This window comes from Canis aureus, chromosome 25 (genome assembly GCF_053574225.1).
Source record: "Canis aureus isolate CA01 chromosome 25, VMU_Caureus_v.1.0, whole genome shotgun sequence".
Taxonomy (NCBI): domain Eukaryota; kingdom Metazoa; phylum Chordata; class Mammalia; order Carnivora; family Canidae; genus Canis; species Canis aureus.
The window spans coordinates 13,272,300-13,296,524 of record NC_135635.1 but is presented as its reverse complement, the minus strand read 5'-3'; the positions used below and the strand labels follow the sequence as shown (position 1 = coordinate 13,296,524).

Below are 24,225 nucleotides of genomic sequence, written 5' to 3'. Positions count from 1 at the left end.
CGTGCAGCTCTCCTGGCTGGATCAGTGACTTCCCTCTTGGGAGCCCGGTCTGGTGGGTGTGGGGGATGTTTTAGGAGCTGGTGGTGAGTTTGCGGGTGCAGAGGGACAGAGGGAGAGAGGACCTTCAGCAGGCTCCACCCAGAGCAGGCTGCCTCCCAAGGGCCTTGATCTCACCAGCCTGAGCTCCTGACCCCAGCTCACAAGAATAGTCAGACGTTTCCCGGACGGCGTCACCGCCCTTCTTGACCATCATTCCTCTTTTCTTTGGGCGCAGGAACCACTCTAGGTCCTCGGAGTGAACCTTCTGGGACAGGTGAGTATCTTCCCTGCTGGCTTTGGAGTTCCAAAAGCAAACACATCTGCCATTGCCCACTACAAGTCCCGTTGGCTCTGTTAGGAAGCCCTGATAGGACATAGGAGGAAGGCTTCGGGACAGAGCGGTGCAGACAAGTAACGTGGCGAGGATTCGGCACGAACCAACGGGCCTAGTGGACCCGACTTGACATTAGCTTGTCTTTGATCGGGTCCTACAGACCGGCTCTAACAGCGTCTCCAGGTTTCTTGCCTTCATTTCGATCCCCGCGTGATAAAGAATCGATCCCAGAATTCACAACATCCCATTGAGCCCCGCCTGAAAGCAATAGGATGAGAGTAGACACAACGATGCCCCTCTCTCAGGATACCTCGTGCTCCTTGCGTTGTGAGGTGAAAGGAGCTAGTGGCTGTGTCATGACACTTCTTCCCAGTGACTCTCATCCCTGAGCGACAGGGTCGTCAGGGCCCAACGTTCCTTTCCTTTGCAAGCAACCTCATGGAGAGCAGCAGAGGACGATGCGGGTGTCCCCACTTCGAGACGCAGGCCGCCACAAAGATTCCAATTATCCATAACCAGAGACATAGAGAGATCGACAGGCGAGTCGATGACTAGGCGAGGAAAGAAATGAGGAAAGCAATGGGCATGACTGAAGAAAGTGGCCCCTAAGGAAGGAAGGCAACCAGTCCATCCGTCAATGGATCCAGTGAAAGGCTTGAGGCCCACCAGGAAAGAGTCAGGAGGGAAAGCCAAACTTGCAGGGAGGTCGTATTGGAGGAAAGGGTTCGCAGACCCTGGAGAGAGAGTCCGTGGAACCACGCCTCCACGTTCTGTGGTGGGCACACGTGAGGGAAGGGTGAAATCCCCCTTGGGGAGTCCAATGCCAGTGTGTTTGAGGTGAGAGGTCCCTTGTGTGTTTGTGTCAGGTGTTGGCGGGAGTCCGGTTGCCACGACCCTGGAAGCTGGCAGCGTGGGCAGGACCGCAGGGGGCCCCGGCTTCACCAGTCCTGGGCGCGTAGCAGGTGAGTGGAGTTGCGAAGCCAGTCTGGCTCCCACAACGAAGCGACGGGCATCGGGCCACGCTGCTGCTCGCGATCACGGTTGACAAGCCAAGGACATGTGAGCCCTTGGCTGGAGACTTGTCAGCCCTGAGAGTCTCTGGCAGCAGGCGTGTGCCTTTGCATCATGCTCCAGAGAGGCAACGTGGCACGGGACCGCTCTCTGGGGATTGATGCCCTAAGGCGGAGCCCGCCGTGGTCTTGGTCTGTGGGGTCTCCGTGCCACACCCCTGGAGACTCACCATGTGTTGCCGCTGCCCTCTGGAAGAGATGAGAGTTTGCACGGGAGGCTCGTGCCTAGAGCTATCCTCCAGGAGAGCAGTGCCAAGCCAGAGCCTGGGAGGCTTCCAGGGGGATGGGGGCCCTTAGGGCCAGGGGCGGGGCGTGATCATTGAGATTCCAACTCCACAAGGTGGAATCAGAAGGATGGGGTCATGCACACCACAGGGTCAGCTGCGTGTCTGTTTCGGCCGTGAGGCAGCATGGACAGGGGGTATGAGCAGGGCTCCTCCAAGGGGGGTTCACAGGGGAGCGCCATCCAGAGCTGGTTGTTCCTGGCCCGAGATGTGGCAGAAGTGAGGTGCAGCCGGCCAGGCGGGTTGATGACTACGCAGGCATGGCTGAGGTTGCCTTTGGCTTCCCCGGTGGAACAGAGGGGCCCCTCTCTTCCTGGAGCACGGCCTTTGCCCCGACGCCTCCAAAGAGGGCAGATGGGGAAGTTGATGGAATTGCTCTCTGACCCCAGATGCCGCGAGAAGCGCTCTTAGCTGCGGCGGCCTGGGTTTGGCGCGGGGACGTGCTGCCCGCCAGCCCCGTGCCCTGGGCCACTGTGCCACGTCTGTGCCCTGGGAACGCGAATGCTGCCTGGTCTGGACGGGACGGCGTGGTTGGCAGGTTGGGAAGCGTTTGAGGTCTCGAGTGTCCGCTGATGTGCTGTCTCTCTTCTTCGGTTTTCTTCAGGGGGAACCGGCAGCCCGACCGCAAGTGCCAGAGGAGGTAAAGAAGGCAGCACCCCCATGGCCCCTAGCCCGGGAGGGACCAGGCTGCGGTCCCGAGAGCAGTCAGGAGAGACCTTTGAGGCCCTAGGAAATGGCCCTGAGCGGGACCCACGTCGCGCTCCAGACTGAGCTGCTGATTGTAGGCCTTGGAGATGAGCTAGCTAGCTGTGGCCGTGCTAGGAGTCCCTCCGCGACCCTTTGAGGCTAGGAAGCTCCCTGCTGTCCTCCGCGCCAAGGGAGTGGTCTGCGGGAATCTGCTGCAACCCTGGAGGTCAAAGCCTTTCCCCGCTGTCGTGGCAGGGACCCCAGGAGGTTCCGAGGGCTTCACAGCAGCACCCGGCAGTGAGAGCACAGGTGGACACTCCGGCGCCCCAGGCACGACCTTGGCAGGCAGAGCAGGTATGCCAAGTCGGGAGCTTCTCCTCAGGCACCTCGGGCAAGCGGCCAGTGGCTAATGCCGGGAGGGAGTCGCTCCTGGTCTGTGGGAGGGCCCGTCCTCATGAGCCGACTACCCATGTGTTTGGGGCCATCAGGGCAGCGTGTCTGTCGCATTGTCTCTGACGTGAGTAGCTTGCCACTCACGCACTCCTTTGGAGAAGTCTCACGGAAAAGTGTTCTCCGACCACCATCCCTATGGATCCTGTGCATTCGGTGCCCCGAGGAGGAACGAACGCTTTGTGACTTCTTTGCTCCTGAGCTGCGCCTTTCTCGAGTCTAGTCTCGAAGGCGTTCCATGCTGCCCGTGGTGAGCGGGTAGTCCAAGCACGCTGTGCGGCGCCCCACGAAACTCAGGGCAGCGTGTGCTCAGAGGCCATATGGGTGTACCTCAGGGGCCTCGTTGACTTGGCGTTTGTTTGGTGCCGGCCCGGTCAGTGCCGTGCAGCTCTCCTGGCTGGATCAGTGACTTCCCTCTTGGGAGCCCGGTCTGGTGGGTGTGGGGGCTGTTTGAGGAGCTGGTGGTGAGTTTGCGGGTGCAGAGGGACAGAGGGAGAGAGGACCTTCAGCAGGCTCCACCCAGAGCAGGCTGCCTCCCAAGGGCCTTGATCTCACCAGCCTGAGCTCCTGACCCCAGCTCACAACAATAGTCAGACGTTTCCCGGACGGCGTCACCGCCCTTCTTGACCATCATTCCTCTTTTCTTTGGGCGCAGGAACCACTCTAGGTCCTCGGAGTGAACCTTCTGGGACAGGTGAGTATCTTCCCTGCTGGCTTTGGAGTTCCAAAAGCAAACACATCTGCCATTGCCCACTAGAAGTCCCGTTGGCTCTGTTAGGAAGCCCTGATAGGACATAGGAGGAAGGCTTCGGGGCAGAGCGGTGCAGACAAGTAACGTGGCGAGGATTCGGCACGAACCAACGGGCCTAGTGGACCCGACTTGACATTAGCTTGTCTTTGATCGGGTCCTACGGACCGGCTCTAACAGCGTCTCCAGGTTTCTTGCCTTCATTTCGATCCCCGCGTGATAAAGAATCGATCCCAGAATTCACAACATCCCATTGAGCCCCGCCTGAAAGCAATAGGATGAGAGTAGACACAACGATGCCCCTCTCTCAGGATACCTCGTGCTCCTTGCGTTGTGAGGTGAAAGGAGCTAGTGGCTGTGTCATGACACTTCTTCCCAGTGACTCTCATCCCTGAGCGACAGGGTCGTCAGGGCCCAACGTTCCTTTCCTTTGCAAGCAACCTCATGGAGAGCAGCAGAGGACGATGCGGGTGTCCCCACTTCGAGACGCAGGCCGCCACAAAGATTCCAATTATCCATAACCAGAGACATAGAGAGATCGACAGGCGAGTCGATGACTAGGCGAGGAAAGAAATGAGGAAAGCAATGGGCATGACTGAAGAAAGTGGCCCCTAAGGAAGGAAGGCAACCAGTCCATCCGTCAATGGATCCAGTGAAAGGCTTGAGGCCCACCAGGAAAGAGTCAGGAGGGAAAGCCAAACTTGCAGGGAGGTCGTATTGGAGGAAAGGGTTCGCAGACCCTGGAGAGAGAGTCCGTGGAACCACGCCTCCTCCACGTTCTGTGGTGGGCACACGTGAGGGAAGGGTGAAATCCCCCTTGGGGAGTCCAATGCCAGTGTGTTTGAGGTGAGAGGTCCCTTGTGTGTTTGTGTCAGGTGTTGGCGGGAGTCCGGTTGCCACGACCCTGGAAGCTGGCAGCGTGGGCAGGACCGCAGGGGGCCCCGGCTTCACCAGTCCTGGGCGCGTAGCAGGTGAGTGGAGTTGCGAAGCCAGTCTGGCTCCCACAACGAAGCGACGGGCATCGGGCCACGCTGCTGCTCGCGATCACGGTTGACAAGCCAAGGACATGTGAGCCCTTGGCTGGAGACTTGTCAGCCCTGAGAGTCTCTGGCAGCAGGCGTGTGCCTTTGCATCATGCTCCAGAGAGGCAACGTGGCACGGGACCGCTCTCTGGGGATTGATGCCCTAAGGCGGAGCCCGCCGTGGTCTTGGTCTGTGGGGTCTCCGTGCCACACCCCTGGAGACTCACCATGTGTTGCCGCTGCCCTCTGGAAGAGATGAGAGTTTGCACGGGAGGCTCGTGCCTAGAGCTATCCTCCAGGAGAGCAGTGCCAAGCCAGAGCCTGGGAGGCTTCCAGGGGGATGGGGGCCCTTAGGGCCAGGGGCGGGGCGTGATCATTGAGATTCCAACTCCACAAGGTGGAATCAGAAGGATGGGGTCATGCACACCACAGGGTCAGCTGCGTGTCTGTTTCGGCCGTGAGGCAGCATGGACAGGGGGTATGAGCAGGGCTCCTCCAAGGGGGGTTCACAGGGGAGCGCCATCCAGAGCTGGTTGTTCCTGGCCCGAGATGTGGCAGAAGTGAGGTGCAGCCGGCCAGGCGGGTTGATGTCTACGCAGGCATGGCTGAGGTTGCCTTTGGCTTCCCCGGTGGAACAGAGGGGCCCCTCTCTTCCTGGAGCACGGCCTTTGCCCCGACGCCTCCAAAGAGGGCAGATGGGGAAGTTGATGGAATTGCTCTCTGACCCCAGATGCCGCGAGAAGCGCTCTTAGCTGCGGCGGCCTGGGTTTGGCGCGGGGACGTGCTGCCCGCCAGCCCCGTGCCCTGGGCCACTGTGCCACGTCTGTGCCCTGGGAACGCGAATGCTGCCTGGTCTGGACGGGACGGCTTGGTTGGCAGGTTGGGAAGCGTTTGAGGTCTCGAGTGTCCGCTGATGTGCTGTCTCTCTTCTTCGGTTTTCTTCAGGGGGAACCGGCAGCCCGACCGCAAGTGCCAGAGGAGGTAAAGAAGGCAGCACCCCCATGGCCCCTAGCCCGGGAGGGACCAGAGAGCAGTCAGGAGAGACCTTTGAGGCCCTAGGAAATGGCCCTGAGCGGGACCCACGTCGCGCTCCAGACTGAGCTGCTGATTGTAGGCCTTGGAGATGAGCTAGCTAGCTGTGGCCGTGCTAGGAGTCCCTCCGCGACCCTTTGAGGCTAGGAAGCTCCCTGCTGTCCTCCGCGCCAAGGGAGTGGTCTGCGGGAATCTGCTGCCACCCTGGAGGTCAAAGCCTTTCCCCGCTGTCGTGGCAGGGACCCCAGGAGGTTCCGAGGGCTTCACAGCAGCACCCGGCAGTGAGAGCACAGGTGGACACTCCGGCGCCCCAGGCACGACCTTGGCAGGCAGAGCAGGTATGCCAAGTCGGGAGCTTCTCCTCAGGCACCTCGGCAAGCGGCCAGTGGCTAATGCCGGGAGGGAGTCGCTCCTGGTCTGTGGGAGGGCCCGTCCTCTTGAGCCGACTACCCATGTGTTTGGGGCCATCAGGGCAGCGTGTCTGTCGCATTGTCTCTGACGTGAGTAGCTTGCCACTCACGCACTCCTTTGGAGAAGTCTCACGGAAAAGTGTTCTCCGACCACCATCCCTATGGATCCTGTGCATTCGGTGCCCCGAGGAGGAACGAACGCTTTGTGACTTCTTTGCTCCTGAGCTGCGCCTTTCTCGAGTCTAGTCTCGAAGGCGTTCCATGCTGCCCGTGGTGAGCGGGTAGTCCATGCACGCTGTGCGGCGCCCTACGAAACTCAGGGCAGCGTGTGCTCAGAGGCCATATGGGTGTACCTCAGGGGCCTCGTTGACTTGGCGTTTGTTTGGTGCCGGCCCGGTCAGTGCCGTGCAGCTCTCCTGGCTGGATCAGTGACTTCCCTCTTGGGAGCCCGGTCTGGTGGGTGTGGGGGCTGTTTGAGGAGCTGGTGGTGAGTTTGCGGGTGCAGAGGGACAGAGGGAGAGAGGACCTTCAGCAGGCTCCACCCAGAGCAGGCTGCCTCCCAAGGGCCTTGATCTCACCAGCCTGAGCTCCTGACCCCAGCTCACAATAGTCAGACGTTTCCCGGACGGCGTCACCGCCCTTCTTGACCATCATTCCTCTTTTCTTTGGGCGCAGGAACCACTCTAGGTCCTCGGAGTGAACCTTCTGGGACAGGTGAGTATCTTCCCTGCTGGCTTTGGAGTTCCAAAAGCAAACACATCTGCCATTGCCCACTAGAAGTCCCGTTGGCTCTGTTAGGAAGCCCTGATAGGACATAGGAGGAAGGCTTCGGGACAGAGCGTTGCAGACAAGTAACGTGGCGAGGATTCGGCACGAACCAACGGGCCTAGTGGACCCGACTTGACATTAGCTTGTCTTTGATCGGGTCCTACGGACTGGCTCTAACAGCGTCTCCAGGTTTCTTGCCTTCATTTCGATCCCCGTGTGATAAAGAATCGATCCCAGAATTCACAACATCCCATTGAGCCCCGCCTGAAAGCAATAGGATGAGAGTAGACACAACGATGCCCCTCTCTCAGGATACCTTGTGCTCCTTGCGTTGTGAGGTGAAAGGAGCTAGTGGCTGTGTCATGACAGCTCTTCCCAGTGACTCTCATCCCTGAGCGACAGGGTCGTCAGGGCCCAACGTTCCTTTCGTTTGCAAGCAACCTCATGGAGAGCAGCAGAGGACGATGCGGGTGTCCCCACTTCGAGACGCAGGCCGCCACAAAGATTCCAATTATCCATAACCAGAGACATAGAGAGATCGACAGGCGAGTCGATGACTAGGCGAGGAAAGAAATGAGGAAAGCAATGGGCATGACTGAAGAAAGTGGCCCCTAAGGAAGGAAGGCAACCAGTCCATCCGTCAATGGATCCAGTGAAAGGCTTGAGGCCCACCAGGAAAGAGTCAGGAGGGAAAGCCAATCTTGCAGGGAGGTCGTATTGGAGGAAAGGGTTCGCAGACCCTGGAGAGAGAGTCCGTGGAACCACGCCTCCTCCACGTTCTGTGGTGGGCACACGTGAGGGAAGGGTGAAATCCCCCTTGGGGAGTCCAATGCCAGTGTGTTTGAGGTGAGAGGTCCCTTGTGTGTTTGTGTCAGGTGTTGGCGGGAGTCCGGTTGCCACGACCCTGGAAGCTGGCAGCGTGGGCAGGACCGCAGGGGGCCCCGGCTTCACCAGTCCTGGGCGCGTAGCAGGTGAGTGGAGTTGCGAAGCCAGTCTGGCTCCCACAACGAAGCGACGGGCATCGGGCCACCCTGCTGCTCGCGATCACGGTTGACAAGCCAAGGACATGTGAGCCCTTGGCTGGAGACTTGTCAGCCCTGAGAGTCTCTGGCAGCAGGCGTGTGCCTTTGCATCATGCTCCAGAGAGGCAACGTGGCGCGGGACCGCTCTCTGGGGATTGATGCCCTAAGGCAGAGCCCGCCGTGGTCTTGGTCTGTGGGGTCTCCGTGCCACACCCCTGGAGACTCACCATGTGTTGCCGCTGCCCTCTGGAAGAGATGAGAGTTTGCACGGGAGGCTCGTGCCTAGAGCTATCCTCCAGGAGAGCAGTGCCAAGCCAGAGCCTGGGAGGCTTCCAGGTGGATGGGGGCCCTTAGGGCCAGGGGCGGGGCGTGATCATTGAGATTCCAACTCCACAAGGTGGAATCAGAAGGATGGGGTCATGCACACCACAGGGTCAGCTGCGTGTCTGTTTCGGCCGTGAGGCAGCATGGACAGGGGGTATGAGCAGGGCTCCTCCAAGGGGGGTTCACAGGGGAGCGCCATCCAGAGCTGGTTGTTCCTGGCCCGAGATGTGGCAGAAGTGAGGTGCAGCCGGCCAGGCGGGTTGATGTCTACGCAGGCATGGCTGAGGTTGCCTTTGGCTTCCCCGGTGGAACAGAGGGGCCCCTCTCTTCCTGGAGCACGGCCTTTGCCCCGACGCCTCCAAAGAGGGCAGATGGGGAAGTTGATGGAATTGCTCTCTGACCCCAGATGCCGCGAGAAGCGCTCTTAGCTGCGGCGGCCTGGGTTTGGCGCGGGGACGTGCTGCCCGCCAGCCCCGTGCCCTGGGCCACTGTGCCACGTCTGTGCCCTGGGAACGCGAATGCTGCCTGGTCTGGACGGGACGGCGTGGTTGGCAGGTTGGGAAGCGTTTGAGGTCTCGAGTGTCCGCTGATGTGCTGTCTCTCTTCTTCGGTTTTCTTCAGGGGGAACCGGCAGCCCGACCGCAAGTGCCAGAGGAGGTAAAGAAGGCAGCACCCCCATGGCCCCTAGCCCGGGAGGGACCAGGCTGCGGTCCCGAGAGCAGTCAGGAGAGACCTTTGAGGCCCTAGGAAATGGCCCTGAGCGGGACCCACGTCGCGCTCCAGACTGAGCTGCTGATTGTAGGCCTTGGAGATGAGCTAGCTAGCTGTGGCCGTGCTAGGAGTCCCTCCGCGACCCTTTGAGGCTAGGAAGCTCCCTGCTGTCCTCCGCGCCAAGGGAGTGGTCTGCGGGAATCTGCTGCCACCCTGGAGGTCAAAGCCTTTCCCCGCTGTCGTGGCAGGGACCCCAGGAGGTTCCGAGGGCTTCACAGCAGCACCCGGCAGTGAGAGCACAGGTGGACACTCCGGCGCCCCAGGCACGACCTTGGCAGGCAGAGCAGGTATGCCAAGTCGGGAGCTTCTCCTCAGGCACCTCGGGCAAGCGGCCAGTGGCTAATGCCGGGAGGGAGTCGCTCCTGGTCTGTGGGAGGGCCCGTCCTCATGAGCCGACTACCCATGTGTTTGGGGCCATCAGGGCAGCGTGTCTGTCGCATTGTCTCTGACGTGAGTAGCTTGCCACTCACGCACTCCTTTGGAGAAGTCTCACGGAAAAGTGTTCTCCGACCACCATCCCTATGGATCCTGTGCATTCGGTGCCCCGAGGAGGAACGAACGCTTTGTGACTTCTTTGCTCCTGAGCTGCGCCTTTCTCGAGTCTAGTCTCGAAGGCGTTCCATGCTGCCCGTGGTGAGCGGGTAGTCCAAGCACGCTGTGCGGCGCCCTACGAAACTCAGGGCAGCGTGTGCTCAGAGGCCATATGGGTGTACCTCAGGGGCCTCGTTGACTTGGCGTTTGTTTGGTGCCGGCCCGGTCAGTGCCGTGCAGCTCTCCTGGCTGGATCAGTGACTTCCCTCTTGGGAGCCCGGTCTGGTGGGTGTGGGGGCTGTTTGAGGAGCTGGTGGTGAGTTTGCGGGTGCAGAGGGACAGAGGGAGAGAGGACCTTCAGCAGGCTCCACCCAGAGCAGGCTGCCTCCCAAGGGCCTTGATCTCACCAGCCTGAGCTCCTGACCCCAGCTCACAACAATAGTCAGACGTTTCCCGGACGGCGTCACCGCCCTTCTTGACCATCATTCCTCTTTTCTTTGGGCGCAGGAACCACTCTAGGTCCTCGGAGTGAACCTTCTGGGACAGGTGAGTATCTTCCCTGCTGGCTTTGGAGTTCCAAAAGCAAACACATCTGCCATTGCCCACTAGAAGTCCCGTTGGCTCTGTTAGGAAGCCCTGATAGGACATAGGAGGAAGGCTTCGGGACAGAGCGTTGCAGACAAGTAACGTGGCGAGGATTCGGCACGAACCAACGGGCCTAGTGGACCCGACTTGACATTAGCTTGTCTTTGATCGGGTCCTACGGACCGGCTCTAACAGCGTCTCCAGGTTTCTTGCCTTCATTTCGATCCCCGCGTGATAAAGAATCGATCCCAGAATTCACAACATCCCATTGAGCCCCGCCTGAAAGCAATAGGATGAGAGTAGACACAACGATGCCCCTCTCTCAGGATACCTCGTGCTCCTTGCGTTGTGAGGTGAAAGGAGCTAGTGGCTGTGTCATGACAGTTCTTCCCAGTGACTCTCATCCCTGAGCGACAGGGTCGTCAGGGCCCAACGTTCCTTTCCTTTGCAAGCAACCTCATGGAGAGCAGCAGAGGACGATGCGGGTGTCCCCACTTCGAGACGCAGGCCGCCACAAAGATTCCAATTATCCATAACCAGAGACATAGAGAGATCGACAGGCGAGTCGATGACTAGGCGAGGAAAGAAATGAGGAAAGCAATGGGCATGACTGAAGAAAGTGGCCCCTAAGGAAGGAAGGCAACCAGTCCATCCGTCAATGGATCCAGTGAAAGGCTTGAGGCCCACCAGGAAAGAGTCAGGAGGGAAAGCCAAACTTGCAGGGAGGTCGTATTGGAGGAAAGGGTTCGCAGACCCTGGAGAGAGAGTCCGTGGAACCACGCCTCCTCCACGTTCTGTGGTGGGCACACGTGAGGGAAGGGTGAAATCCCCCTTGGGGAGTCCAATGCCAGTGTGTTTGAGGTGAGAGGTCCCTTGTGTGTTTGTGTCAGGTGTTGGCGGGAGTCCGGTTGCCACGACCCTGGAAGCTGGCAGCGTGGGCAGGACCGCAGGGGGCCCCGGCTTCACCAGTCCTGGGCGCGTAGCAGGTGAGTGGAGTTGCGAAGCCAGTCTGGCTCCCACAACGAAGCGACGGGCATCGGGCCACGCTGCTGCTCGCGATCACGGTTGACAAGCCAAGGACATGTGAGCCCTTGGCTGGAGACTTGTCAGCCCTGAGAGTCTCTGGCAGCAGGCGTGTGCCTTTGCATCATGCTCCAGAGAGGCAACGTGGCACGGGACCGCTCTCTGGGGATTGATGCCCTAAGGCGGAGCCCGCCGTGGTCTTGGTCTGTGGGGTCTCCGTGCCACACCCCTGGAGACTCACCATGTGTTGCCGCTGCCCTCTGGAAGAGATGAGAGTTTGCACGGGAGGCTCGTGCCTAGAGCTATCCTCCAGGAGAGCAGTGCCAAGCCAGAGCCTGGGAGGCTTCCAGGGGGATGGGGGCCCTTAGGGCCAGGGGCGGGGCGTGATCATTGAGATTCCAACTCCACAAGGTGGAATCAGAAGGATGGGGTCATGCACACCACAGGGTCAGCTGCGTGTCTGTTTCGGCCGTGAGGCAGCATGGACAGGGGGTATGAGCAGGGCTCCTCCAAGGGGGGTTCACAGGGGAGCGCCATCCAGAGCTGGTTGTTCCTGGCCCGAGATGTGGCAGAAGTGAGGTGCAGCCGGCCAGGCGGGTTGATGTCTACGCAGGCATGGCTGAGGTTGCCTTTGGCTTCCCCGGTGGAACAGAGGGGCCCCTCTCTTCCTGGAGCACGGCCTTTGCCCCGACGCCTCCAAAGAGGGCAGATGGGGAAGTTGATGGAATTGCTCTCTGACCCCAGATGCCGCGAGAAGCGCTCTTAGCTGCGGCGGCCTGGGTTTGGCGCGGGGACGTGCTGCCCGCCAGCCCCGTGCCCTGGGCCACTGTGCCACGTCTGTGCCCTGGGAACGCGAATGCTGCCTGGTCTGGACGGGACGGCGTGGTTGGCAGGTTGGGAAGCGTTTGAGGTCTCGAGTGTCCGCTGATGTGCTGTCTCTCTTCTTCGGTTTTCTTCAGGGGGAACCGGCAGCCCGACCGCAAGTGCCAGAGGAGGTAAAGAAGGCAGCACCCCCATGGCCCCTAGCCCGGGAGGGACCAGGCTGCGGTCCCGAGAGCAGTCAGGAGAGACCTTTGAGGCCCTAGGAAATGGCCCTGAGCGGGACCCACGTCGCGCTCCAGACTGAGCTGCTGATTGTAGGCCTTGGAGATGAGCTAGCTAGCTGTGGCCGTGCTAGGAGTCCCTCCGCGACCCTTTGAGGCTAGGAAGCTCCCTGCTGTCCTCCGCGCCAAGGGAGTGGTCTGCGAGAATCTGCTGCCACCCTGGAGGTCAAAGCCTTTCCCCGCTGTCGTGGCAGGGACCCCAGGAGGTTCCGAGGGCTTCACAGCAGCAACCGGCAGTGAGAGCACAGGTGGACACTCCGGCGCCCCAGGCACGACCTTGGCAGGCAGAGCAGGTATGCCAAGTCGGGAGCTTCTCCTCAGGCACCTCGGGCAAGAGGCCAGTGGCTAATGCCGGGAGGGAGTCGCTCCTGGTCTGTGGGAGGGCCCGTCCTCATGAGCCGACTACCCATGTGTTTGGGGCCATCAGGGCAGCGTGTCTGTCGCATTGTCTCTGACGTGAGTAGCTTGCCACTCACGCACTCCTTTGGAGAAGTCTCACGGAAAAGTGTTCTCCGACCACCATCCCTATGGATCCTGTGCATTCGGTGTCCCGAGGAGGAACGAACGCTTTGTGACTTCTTTGCTCCTGAGCTGCGCCTTTCTCGAGTCTAATCTCGAAGGCGTTCCATGCTGCCCGTGGTGAGCGGGTAGTCCAAGCACGCTGTGCGGCGCCCTACGAAACTCAGGGCAGCGTGTGCTCAGAGGCCATATGGGTGTACCTCAGGGGCCTCGTTGACTTGGCGTTTGTTTGGTGCCGGCCCGGTCAGTGCCGTGCAGCTCTCCTGGCTGGATCAGTGACTTCCCTCTTGGGAGCCCGGTCTGGTGGGTGTGGGGGCTGTTTGAGGAGCTGGTGGTGAGTTTGCGGGTGCAGAGGGACAGAGGGAGAGAGGACCTTCAGCAGGCTCCACCCAGAGCAGGCTGCCTCCCAAGGGCCTTGATCTCACCAGCCTGAGCTCCTGACCCCAGCTCACAACAATAGTCAGACGTTTCCCGGACGGCGTCACCGCCCTTCTTGACCATCATTCCTCTTTTCTTTGGGCGCAGGAACCACTCTAGGTCCTCGGAGTGAACCTTCTGGGACAGGTGAGTATCTTCCCTGCTGGCTTTGGAGTTCCAAAAGCAAACACATCTGCCATTGCCCACTAGAAGTCCCGTTGGCTCTGTTAGGAAGCCCTGATAGGACATAGGAGGAAGGCTTCGGGACAGAGCGTTGCAGACAAGTAACGTGGCGAGGATTCGGCACGAACCAACGGGCCTAGTGGACCCGACTTGACATTAGCTTGTCTTTGATCGGGTCCTACGGACTGGCTCTAACAGCGTCTCCAGGTTTCTTGCCTTCATTTCGATCCCCGCGTGATAAAGAATCGATCCCAGAATTCACAACATCCCATTGAGCCCCGCCTGAAAGCAATAGGATGAGAGTAGACACAACGATGCCCCTCTCTCAGGATACCTCGTGCTCCTTGCGTTGTGAGGTGAAAGGAGCTAGTGGCTGTGTCATGACAGTTCTTCCCAGTGACTCTCATCCCTGAGCGACAGGGTCGTCAGGGCCCAATGTTCCTTTCCTTTGCAAGCAACCTCATGGAGAGCAGCAGAGGACGATGCGGGTGTCCCCACTTCGAGATGCAGGCCGCCACAAAGATTCCAATTATCCATAACCAGAGACATAGAGAGATCGACAGGCGAGTCGATGACTAGGCGAGGAAAGAAATGAGGAAAGCAATGGGCATGACTGAAGAAAGTGGCCCCTAAGGAAGGAAGGCAACTAGTCCATCCGTCAATGGATCCAGTGAAAGGCTTGAGGCCCACCAGGAAAGAGTCAGGAGGGAAAGCCAAACTTGCAGGGAGGTCGTATTGGAGGAAAGGGTTCGCAGACCCTGGAGAGAGAGTCCGTGGAACCACGCCTCCTCCACGTTCTGTGGTGGGCACACGTGAGGGAAGGGTGAAATCCCCCTTGGGGAGTCCAATGCCAGTGTGTTTGAGGTGAGAGGTCCCTTGTGTGTTTGTGTCAGGTGTTGGCGGGAGTCCGGTTGCCACGACCCTGGAAGCTGGCAGCGTGGGCAGGACCGCAGGGGGCCCCGGCTTCACCAGTCCTGGGCGCGTAGCAGGTGAGTGGAGTTGCGAAGCCAGTCTGGCTCCCACAACGAAGCGACGGGCATCGGGCCACGCTGCTGCTCGCGATCACGGTTGACAAGCCAAGGACATGTGAGCCCTTGGCTGGAGACTTGTCAGCCCTGAGAGTCTCTGGCAGCAGGCGTGTGCCTTTGCATCATGCTCCAGAGAGGCAACGTGGCACGGGACCGCTCTCTGGGGATTGATGCCCTAAGGCGGAGCCCGCCGTGGTCTTGGTCTGTGGGGTCTCCGTGCCACACCCCTGGAGACTCACCATGTGTTGCCGCTGCCCTCTGGAAGAGATGAGAGTTTGCACGGGAGGCTCGTGCCTAGAGCTATCCTCCAGGAGAGCAGTGCCAAGCCAGAGCCTGGGAGGCTTCCAGGGGGATGGGGGCCCTTAGGGCCAGGGGCGGGGCGTGATCATTGAGATTCCAACTCCACAAGGTGGAATCAGAAGGATGGGGTCATGCACACCACAGGGTCAGCTGCGTGTCTGTTTCGGCCGTGAGGCAGCATGGACAGGGGGTATGAGCAGGGCTCCTCCAAGGGGGGTTCACAGGGGAGCGCCATCCAGAGCTGGTTGTTCCTGGCCCGAGATGTGGCAGAAGTGAGGTGCAGCCGGCCAGGCGGGTTGATGTCTACGCAGGCATGGCTGAGGTTGCCTTTGGCTTCCCCGGTGGAACAGAGGGGCCCCTCTCTTCCTGGAGCACGGCCTTTGCCCCGACGCCTCCAAAGAGGGCAGATGGGGAAGTTGATGGAATTGCTCTCTGACCCCAGATGCCGCGAGAAGCGCTCTTAGCTGCGGCGGCCTGGGTTTGGCGCGGGGACGTGCTGCCCGCCAGCCCCGTGCCCTGGGCCACTGTGCCACGTCTGTGCCCTGGGAACGCGAATGCTGCCTGGTCTGGACGGGACGGCGTGGTTGGCAGGTTGGGAAGCGTTTGAGGTCTCGAGTGTCCGCTGATGTGCTGTCTCTCTTCTTCGGTTTTCTTCAGGGGGAACCGGCAGCCCGACCGCAAGTGCCAGAGGAGGTAAAGAAGGCAGCACCCCCATGGCCCCTAGCCCGGGAGGGACCAGGCTGCGGTCCCGAGAGCAGTCAGGAGAGACCTTTGAGGCCCTAGGAAATGGCCCTGAGCGGGACCCACGTCGCGCTCCAGACTGAGCTGCTGATTGTAGGCCTTGGAGATGAGCTAGCTAGCTGTGGCCGTGCTAGGAGTCCCTCCGCGACCCTTTGAGGCTAGGAAGCTCCCTGCTGTCCTCCGCGCCAAGGGAGTGGTCTGCGGGAATCTGCTGCCACCCTGGAGGTCAAAGCCTTTCCCCGCTGTCGTGGCAGGGACCCCAGGAGGTTCCGAGGGCTTCACAGCAGCACCCGGCAGTGAGAGCACAGGTGGACACTCCGGCGCCCCAGGCACGACCTTGGCAGGCAGAGCAGGTATGCCAAGTCGGGAGCTTCTCCTCAGGCACCTCGGGCAAGCGGCCAGTGGCTAATGCCGGGAGGGAGTCGCTCCTGGTCTGTGGGAGGGCCCGTCCTCATGAGCCGACTACCCATGTGTTTGGGGCCATCAGGGCAGCGTGTCTGTCGCATTGTCTCTGACGTGAGTAGCTTGCCACTCACGCACTCCTTTGGAGAAGTCTCACGGAAAAGTGTTCTCCGACCACCATCCCTATGGATCCTGTGCATTCGGTGCCCCGAGGAGGAACGAACGCTTTGTGACTTCTTTGCTCCTGAGCTGCGCCTTTCTCGAGTCTAGTCTCGAAGGCGTTCCATGCTGCCCGTGGTGTGCGGGTAGTCCAAGCACGCTGTGCGGCGCCCCACGAAACTCAGGGCAGCGTGTGCAAGGAGGCCATATGGGTGTACCTCAGGGGCCTCGTTGACTTGGCGTTTGTTTGGTGTCGGCTCGGTCAGTGCCGTGCAGCTCTCCTGGCTGGATCAGTGACTTCCCTCTTGGGAGCCCGGTCTGGTGGGTGTGGGGGCTGTTTGAGGAGCTGGTGGTGAGTTTGCGGGTGCAGAGGGACAGAGGGAGAGAGGACCTTCAGCAGGCTCCACCCAGAGCAGGCTGCCTCCCAAGGGCCTTGATCTCACCAGCCTGAGCTCCTGACCCCAGCTCACAACAATAGTCAGACGTTTCCCGGACGGCGTCACCGCCCTTCTTGACCATCATTCCTCTTTTCTTTGGGCGCAGGAACCACTCTAGGTCCTCGGAGTGAACCTTCTGGGACAGGTGAGTATCTTCCCTGCTGGCTTTGGAGTTCCAAAAGCAAACACATCTGCCATTGCCCACTAGAAGTCCCGTTGGCTCTGTTAGGAAGCCCTGATAGGACATAGGAGGAAGGCTTCGGGACAGAGCGTTGCAGACAAGTAACGTGGCGAGGATTCGGCACGAACCAACGGGCCTAGTGGACCCGACTTGACATTAGCTTGTCTTTGATCGGGTCCTACGGACTGGCTCTAACAGCGTCTCCAGGTTTCTTGCCTTCATTTCGATCCCCGCGTGATAAAGAATCGATCCCAGAATTCACAACATCCCATTGAGCCCCGCCTGAAAGCAATAGGATGAGAGTAGACACAACTATGCCCCTCTCTCAGGATACCTTGTGCTCCTTGCGTTGTGAGGTGAAAGGAGCTAGTGGCTGTGTCATGACAGCTCTTCCCAGTAACTCTCATCCCTGAGCGACAGGGTCGTCAGGGCCCAACGTTCCTTTCCTTTGCAAGCAACCTCATGGAGAGCAGCAGAGGACGATGCGGGTGTCCCCACTTCGAGACGCAGGCCACCACAAAGATTCCAATTATCCATAACCAGAGACATAGAGAGATCGACAGGCGAGTCGATGACTAGGCGAGGAAAGAAATGAGGAAAGCAATGGGCATGACTGAAGAAAGTGGCCCCTAAGGAAGGAAGGCAACCAGTCCATCCGTCAATGGATCCAGTGAAAGGCTTGAGGCCCACCAGGAAAGAGTCAGGAGGGAAAGCCAAACTTGCAGGGAGGTCGTATTGGAGGAAAGGGTTCGCAGACCCTGGAGAGAGAGTCCGTGGAACCACGCCTCCTCCACGTTCTGTGGTGGGCACACGTGAGGGAAGGGTGAAATCCCCCTTAGGGAGTCCAATGCCAGTGTGTTTGAGGTGAGAGGTCCCTTGTGTGTTTGTGTCAGGTGTTGGCGGGAGTCCGGTTGCCACGACCCTGGAAGCTGGCAGCGTGGGCAGGACCGCAGGGGGCCCCGGCTTCACCAGTCCTGGGCGCGTAGCAGGTGAGTGGAGTTGCGAAGCCAGTCTGGCTCCCACAACGAAGCGACGGGCATCGGGCCACGCTGCTGCTCGCGATCACGGTTGACAAGCCAAGGACATGTGAGCCCTTGGCTGGAGACTTGTCAGCCCTGAGAGTCTCTGGCAGCAGGCGTGTGCCTTTGCATCATGCTCCAGAGAGGCAACGTGGCACGGGACCGCTCTCTGGGGATTGATGCCCTAAGGCGGAGCCCGCCGTGGTCTTGGTCTGTGGGGTCTCCGTGCCACACCACTGGAGACTCACCATGTGTTGCCGCTGCCCTCTGGAAGAGATGAGAGTTTGCACGGGAGGCTCGTGCCTAGAGCTATCCTCCAGGAGAGCAGTGCCAAGCCAGAGCCTGGGAGGCTTCCAGGTGGATGGGGGCCCTTAGGGCCAGGGGCGGGGCGTGATCATTGAGATTCCAACTCCACAAGGTGGAATCAGAAGGATGGGGTCATGCACACCACAGGGTCAGCTGCGTGTCTGTTTCGGCCGTGAGGCAGCATGGACAGGGGGTATGAGCAGGGCTCCTCCAAGGGGGGTTCACAGGGGAGCGCCATCCAGAGCTGGTTGTTCCTGGCCCGAGATGTGGCAGAAGTGAGGTGCAGCCGGCCAGGCGGGTTGATGTCTACGCAGGCATGGCTGAGGTTGCCTTTGGCTTCCCCGGTGGAACAGAGGGGCCCCTCTCTTCCTGGAGCACGGCCTTTGCCCCGACGCCTCCAAAGAGGGCAGATGGGGAAGTTGATGGAATTGCTCTCTGACCCCAGATGCCGCGAGAAGCGCTCTTAGCTGCGGCGGCCTGGGTTTGGCGCGGGGACGTGCTGCCCGCCAGCCCCGTGCCCTGGGCCACTGTGCCACGTCTGTGCCCTGGGAACGCGAATGCTGCCTGGTCTGGACGGGACGGCTTGGTTGGCAGGTTGGGAAGCGTTTGAGGTCTCGAGTGTCCGCTGATGTGCTGTCTCTCTTCTTCGGTTTTCTTCAGGGGGAACCGGCAGCCCGACCGCAAGTGCCAGAGGAGGTAAAGAAGGCAGCACCCCCATGGCCCCTAGCCCGGGAGGGACCAGGCTGCGTTCCCGAGAGCAGTCAGGAGAGACCTTTGAGGCCCTAGGAAATGGCCCTGAGCGGGACCCACGTCGCGCTCCAGACTGAGCTGCTGATTGTAGGCCTTGGAGATGAGCTAGCTAGCTGTGGCCGTGCTAGGAGTCCCTCCGCGACCCTTTGAGGCTAGGAAGCTCCCTGCTGTCCTCCGCGCCAAGGGAGTGGTCTGCGGGAATCTGCTGCCACCCTGGAGGTCAAAGCCTTTCCCCGCTGTCGTGGCAGGGACCCCAGGAGGTTCCGAGGGCTTCACAGCAGCACCCGGCAGTGAGAGCACAGGTGGACACTCCGGCGCCCCAGGCACGACCTTGGCAGGCAGAGCAGGTATGCCAAGTCGGGAGCTTCTCCTCAGGCACCTCGGGCAAGCGGCCAGTGGCTAATGCCGGGAGGGAGTCGCTCCTGGTCTGTGGGAGGGCCCGTCCTCATGAGCCGACTACCCATGTGTTTGGGGCCATCAGGGCAGCGTGTCTGTCGCATTGTCTCTGACGTGAGTAGCTTGCCACTCACGCACTCCTTTGGAGAAGTCTCACGGAAAAGTGTTCTCCGACCACCATCCCTATGGATCCTGTGCATTCGGTGTCCCGAGGAGGAACGAACGTTTTGTGACTTCTTTGCTCCTGAGCTGCGCCTTTCTCGAGTCTAGTCTCGAAGGCGTTCCATGCTGCCCGTGGTGAGCGGGTAGTCCAAGCACGCTGTGCGGCGCCCTACGAAACTCAGGGCAGCGTGTGCAAGGAGGCCATATGGGTGTACCTCAGGGGCCTCGTTGACTTGGCGTTTGTTTGGTGCCGGCCCGGTCAGTGCCGTGCAGCTCTCCTGGCTGGATCAGTGACTTCCCTCTTGGGAGCCCGGTCTGGTGGGTGTGGGGGCTGTTTGAGGAGCTGGTGGTGAGTTTGCGGGTGCAGAGGGACAGAGGGAGAGAGGACCTTCAGCAGGCTCCACCCAGAGCAGGCTGCCTCCCAAGGGCCTTGATCTCACCAGCCTGAGCTCCTGACCCCAGCTCACAACAATAGTCAGACGTTTCCCGGACGGCGTCACCGCCCTTCTTGACCATCATTCCTCTTTTCTTTGGGCGCAGGAACCACTCTAGGTCCTCGGAGTGAACCTTCTGGGACAGGTGAGTATCTTCCCTGCTGGCTTTGGAGTTCCAAAAGCAAACACATCTGCCATTGCCCACTAGAAGTCCCGTTGGCTCTGTTAGGAAGCCCTGATAGGACATAGGAGGAAGGCTTCGGGACAGAGCGTTGCAGACAAGTAACGTGGCGAGGATTCGGCACGAACCAACGGGCCTAGTGGACCCGACTTGACATTAGCTTGTCTTTGATCGGGTCCTACGGACCGGCTCTAACAGCGTCTCCAGGTTTCTTCCCTTCATTTCGATCCCCGCGTGATAAAGAATCGATCCCAGAATTCACAACATCCCATTGAGCCCCGCCTGAAAGCAATAGGATGAGAGTAGACACAACGATGCCCCTCTCTCAGGATACCTTGTGCTCCTTGCGTTGTGAGGTGAAAGGAGCTAGTGGCTGTGTCATGACAGCTCTTCCCAGTAACTCTCATCCCTGAGCGACAGGGTCGTCAGGGCCCAACGTTCCTTTCGTTTGCAAGCAACCTCATGGAGAGCAGCAGAGGACGATGCGGGTGTCCCCACTTCGAGACGCAGGCCGCCACAAAGATTCCAATTATCCATAACCAGAGACATAGAGAGATCGACAGGCGAGTCGATGACTAGGCGAGGAAAGAAATGAGGAAAGCAATGGGCATGACTGAAGAAAGTGGCCCCTAAGGAAGGAAGGCAACCAGTCCATCCGTCAATGGATCCAGTGAAAGGCTTGAGGCCCACCAGGAAAGAGTCAGGAGGGAAAGCCAAACTTGCAGGGAGGTCGTATTGGAGGAAAGGGTTCGCAGACCATGGAGAGAGAGTCTGTGGAACCACGCCTCCTCCACGTTCTGTGGTGGGCACACGTGAGGGATGGTGAAATCCCCCTTGGGGAGTCCAATGCCAGTGTGTTTGAGGTGAGAGGTCCCTTGTGTGTTTGTGTCAGGTGTTGGCGGGGGTCCGGTTGCCACGACCCTGGAAGCTGGCAGCGTGGGCAGGACCGCAGGGGGCCCCGGCTTCACCAGTCCTGGGCGCGTAGCAGGTGAGTGGAGTTGCGAAGCCAGTCTGGCTCCCACAACGAAGCGACGGGCATCGGGCCACGCTGCTGCTCGCGATCACGGTTGACAAGCCAAGGACATGTGAAGCCTTGGCTGGAGACTTGTCAGCCCTGAGAGTCTCTGGCAGCAGGCGTGTGCCTTTGCATCATGCTCCAGAGAGGCAACGTGGCACGGGACCGCTCTCTGGGGATTGATGCCCTAAGGCGGAGCCCGCCGTGGTCTTGGTCTGTGGGGTCTCCGTGCCACACCCCTGGAGACTCACCATGTGTTGCCGCTGCCCTCTGGAAGAGATGAGAGTTTGCACGGGAGGCTCGTGCCTAGAGCTATCCTCCAGGAGAGCAGTGCCAAGCCAGAGCCTGGGAGGCTTCCAGGTGGATGGGGGCCCTTAGGGCCAGGGGCGGGGCGTGATCATTGAGATTCCAACTCCACAAGGTGGAATCAGAAGGATGGGGTCATGCACACCACAGGGTCAGCTGCGTGTCTGTTTCGGCTGTGAGGCAGCATGGACAGGGGGTATGAGCAGGGCTCCTCCAAGGGGGGTTCACAGGGGAGCGCCATCCAGAGCTGGTTGTTCCTGGCCCGAGATGTGGCAGAAGTGAGGTGCAGCCGGCCAGGCGGGTTGATGTCTACGCAGGCATGGCTGAGGTTGCCTTTGGCTTCCCCGGTGGAACAGAGGGGCCCCTCTCTTCCTGGAGCACGGCCTTTGCCCCGACGCCTCCAAAGAGGGCAGATGGGGAAGTTGATGGAATTGCTCTCTGACCCCAGATGCCGCGAGAAGCGCTCTTAGCTGCGGCGGCCTGGGTTTGGCGCGGGGACGTGCTGCCCGCCAGCCCCGTGCCCTGGGCCACTGTGCCACGTCTGTGCCCTGGGAACGCGAATGCTGCCTGGTCTGGACGGGACGGCGTGGTTGGCAGGTTGGGAAGCGTTTGAGGTCTCGAGTGTCCGCTGATGTGCTGTCTCTCTTCTTCGGTTTTCTTCAGGGGGAACCGGCAGCCCGACCGCAAGTGCCAGAGGAGGTAAAGAAGGCAGCACCCCCATGGCCCCTAGCCCGGGAGGGACCAGGCTGCGGTCCCGAGAGCAGTCAGGAGAGACATTTGAGGCCCTAGGAAATGACCCTGAGCGGGACCCTCGTCGCGCTCCAGACTGAGCTGCTGATTGTAGGCCTTGGAGATGAGCTAGCTAGCTGTGGCCGTGCTAGGAGTCCCTCCGCGACCCTTTGAGGCTAGGAAGCTCCCTGCTGTCCTCCGCACCAAGGGAGTGGTCTGCGGGAATCTGCTGCCACCCTGGAGGTCAAAGCCTTTCCCCGCTGTCGTGGCAGGGACCCCAGGAGGTTCCGAGGGCTTCACAGCAGCACCCGGCAGTGAGAGCACAGGTGGACACTCCGGCGCCCCAGGCACGACCTTGGCAGGCAGAGCAGGTATGCCAAGTCGGGAGCTTCTCCTCAGGCACCTCGGGCAAGCGGCCAGTGGCTAATGCCGGGAGGGAGTCGCTCCTGGTCTGTGGGAGGGCCCGTCCTCATGAGCCGACTACCCATGTGTTTGGGGCCATCAGGGCAGCGTGTCTGTCGCATTGTCTCTGACGTGAGTAGCTTGCCACTCACTCACTCCTTTGGAGAAGTCTCACGGAAAAGTGTTCTCCAACCACCATCCCTATGGATCCTGTGCATTCGGTGTCCCGAGGAGGAACGAACGCTTTGTGACTTCTTTGCTCCTGAGCTGCGCCTTTCTCGAGTCTAGTCTCGAAGGCGTTCCATGCTTCCCGTGGTGTGCGGGTAGTCCAAGCACGCTGTGCGGCGCCCTACGAAACTCAGGGCAGCGTGTGCTCAGAGGCCATATGGGTGTACCTCAGGGGCCTCGTTGACTTGGCGTTTGTTTGGTGCCGGCTCGGTCAGTGCCGTGCAGCTCTCCTGGCTGGATCAGTGACTTCCCTCTTGGGAGCCCGGTCTGGTGGGTGTGGGGGCTGTTTGAGGAGCTGGTGGTGAGTTTGCGGGTGCAGAGGGACAGAGGGAGAGAGGACCTTCAGCAGGCTCCACCCAGAGCAGGCTGCCTCCCAAGGGCCTTGATCTCACCAGCCTGAGCTCCTGACCCCAGCTCACAACAATAGTCAGACGTTTCCCGGACGGCGTCACCGCCCTTCTTGACCATCATTCCTCTTTTCTTTGGGCGCAGGAACCACTCTAGGTCCTCGGAGTGAACCTTCTGGGACAGGTGAGTATCTTCCCTGCTGGCTTTGGAGTTCCAAAAGCAAACACATCTGCCATTGCCCACTAGAAGTCCCGTTGGCTCTGTTAGGAAGCCCTGATAGGACATAGGAGGAAGGCTTCGGGACAGAGCGTTGCAGACAAGTAACGTGGCGAGGATTCAGCACGAACCAACGGGCCTAGTGGACCCGACTTGACATTAGCTTGTCTTTGATCGGGTCCTACGGACCGGCTCTAACAGCGTCTCCAGGTTTCTTGCCTTCATTTCGATCCCCGCGTGATAAAGAATCGATCCCAGAATTCACAACATCCCATTGAGCCCCGCCTGAAAGCAATAGGATGAGAGTAGACACAACGATGCCCCTCTCTCAGGATACCTTGTGCTGCTTGCGTTGTGAGGTGAAAGGAGCTAGTGGCTGTGTCATGACAGCTCTTCCCAGTGACTCTCATCCCTGAGCGACAGGGTCGTCAGGGCCCAACGTTCCTTTCCTTTGCAAGCAACCTCATGGAGAGCAGCAGAGGACGATGCGGGTGTCCCCACTTCGAGACGCAGGCCGCCACAAAGATTCCAATTATCCATAACCAGAGACATAGAGAGATCGACAGGCGAGTCGATGACTAGGCGAGGAAAGAAATGAGGAAAGCAATGGGCATGACTGAAGAAAGTGGCCCCTAAGGAAGGAAGGCAACCAGTCCATCCGTCAATGGATCCAGTGAAAGGCTTGAGGCCCACCAGGAAAGAGTCAGGAGGGAAAGCCAAACTTGCAGGGAGGTCGTATTGGAGGAAAGGGTTCGCAGACCCTGGAGAGAGAGTCCGTGGAACCACGCCTCCTCCACGTTCTGTGGTGGGCACACGTGAGGGAAGGGTGAAATCCCCCTTGGGGAGTCCAATGCCAGTGTGTTTGAGGTGAGAGGTCCCTTGTGTGTTTGTGTCAGGTGTTGGCGGGAGTCCGGTTGCCACGACCCTGGAAGCTGGCAGCGTGGGCAGGACCGCAGGGGGCCCCGGCTTCACCAGTCCTGGGCGCGTAGCAGGTGAGTGGAGTTGCGAAGCCAGTCTGGCTCCCACAACGAAGCGACGGGCATCGGGCCACGCTGCTGCTCGCGATCACGGTTGACAAGCCAAGGACATGTGAAGCCTTGGCTGGAGACTTGTCAGCCCTGAGAGTCTCTGGCAGCAGGCGTGTGCCTTTGCATCATGCTCCA

General features: G+C 60.0%; 1 protein-coding gene across 1 annotated transcript in view; it reads left to right on the top strand.

The window, feature by feature from the left end:
- Nucleotides 1-21,931: 21,931 nt before the first annotated feature.
- The window catches only part of LOC144297739 (apomucin-like), a 36,128-nt gene continuing 33,834 nt past the window's right edge, over nt 21,932-24,225 (top strand). The window contains exons 1-3 of the mRNA XM_077871914.1: nt 21,932-21,979; nt 22,141-22,239; nt 23,937-24,054. Of these exons, the coding sequence (XP_077728040.1) occupies nt 21,932-21,979; nt 22,141-22,239; nt 23,937-24,054 (265 nt within the window). The remainder of the gene's footprint in view (nt 21,980-22,140; nt 22,240-23,936; nt 24,055-24,225) is intronic.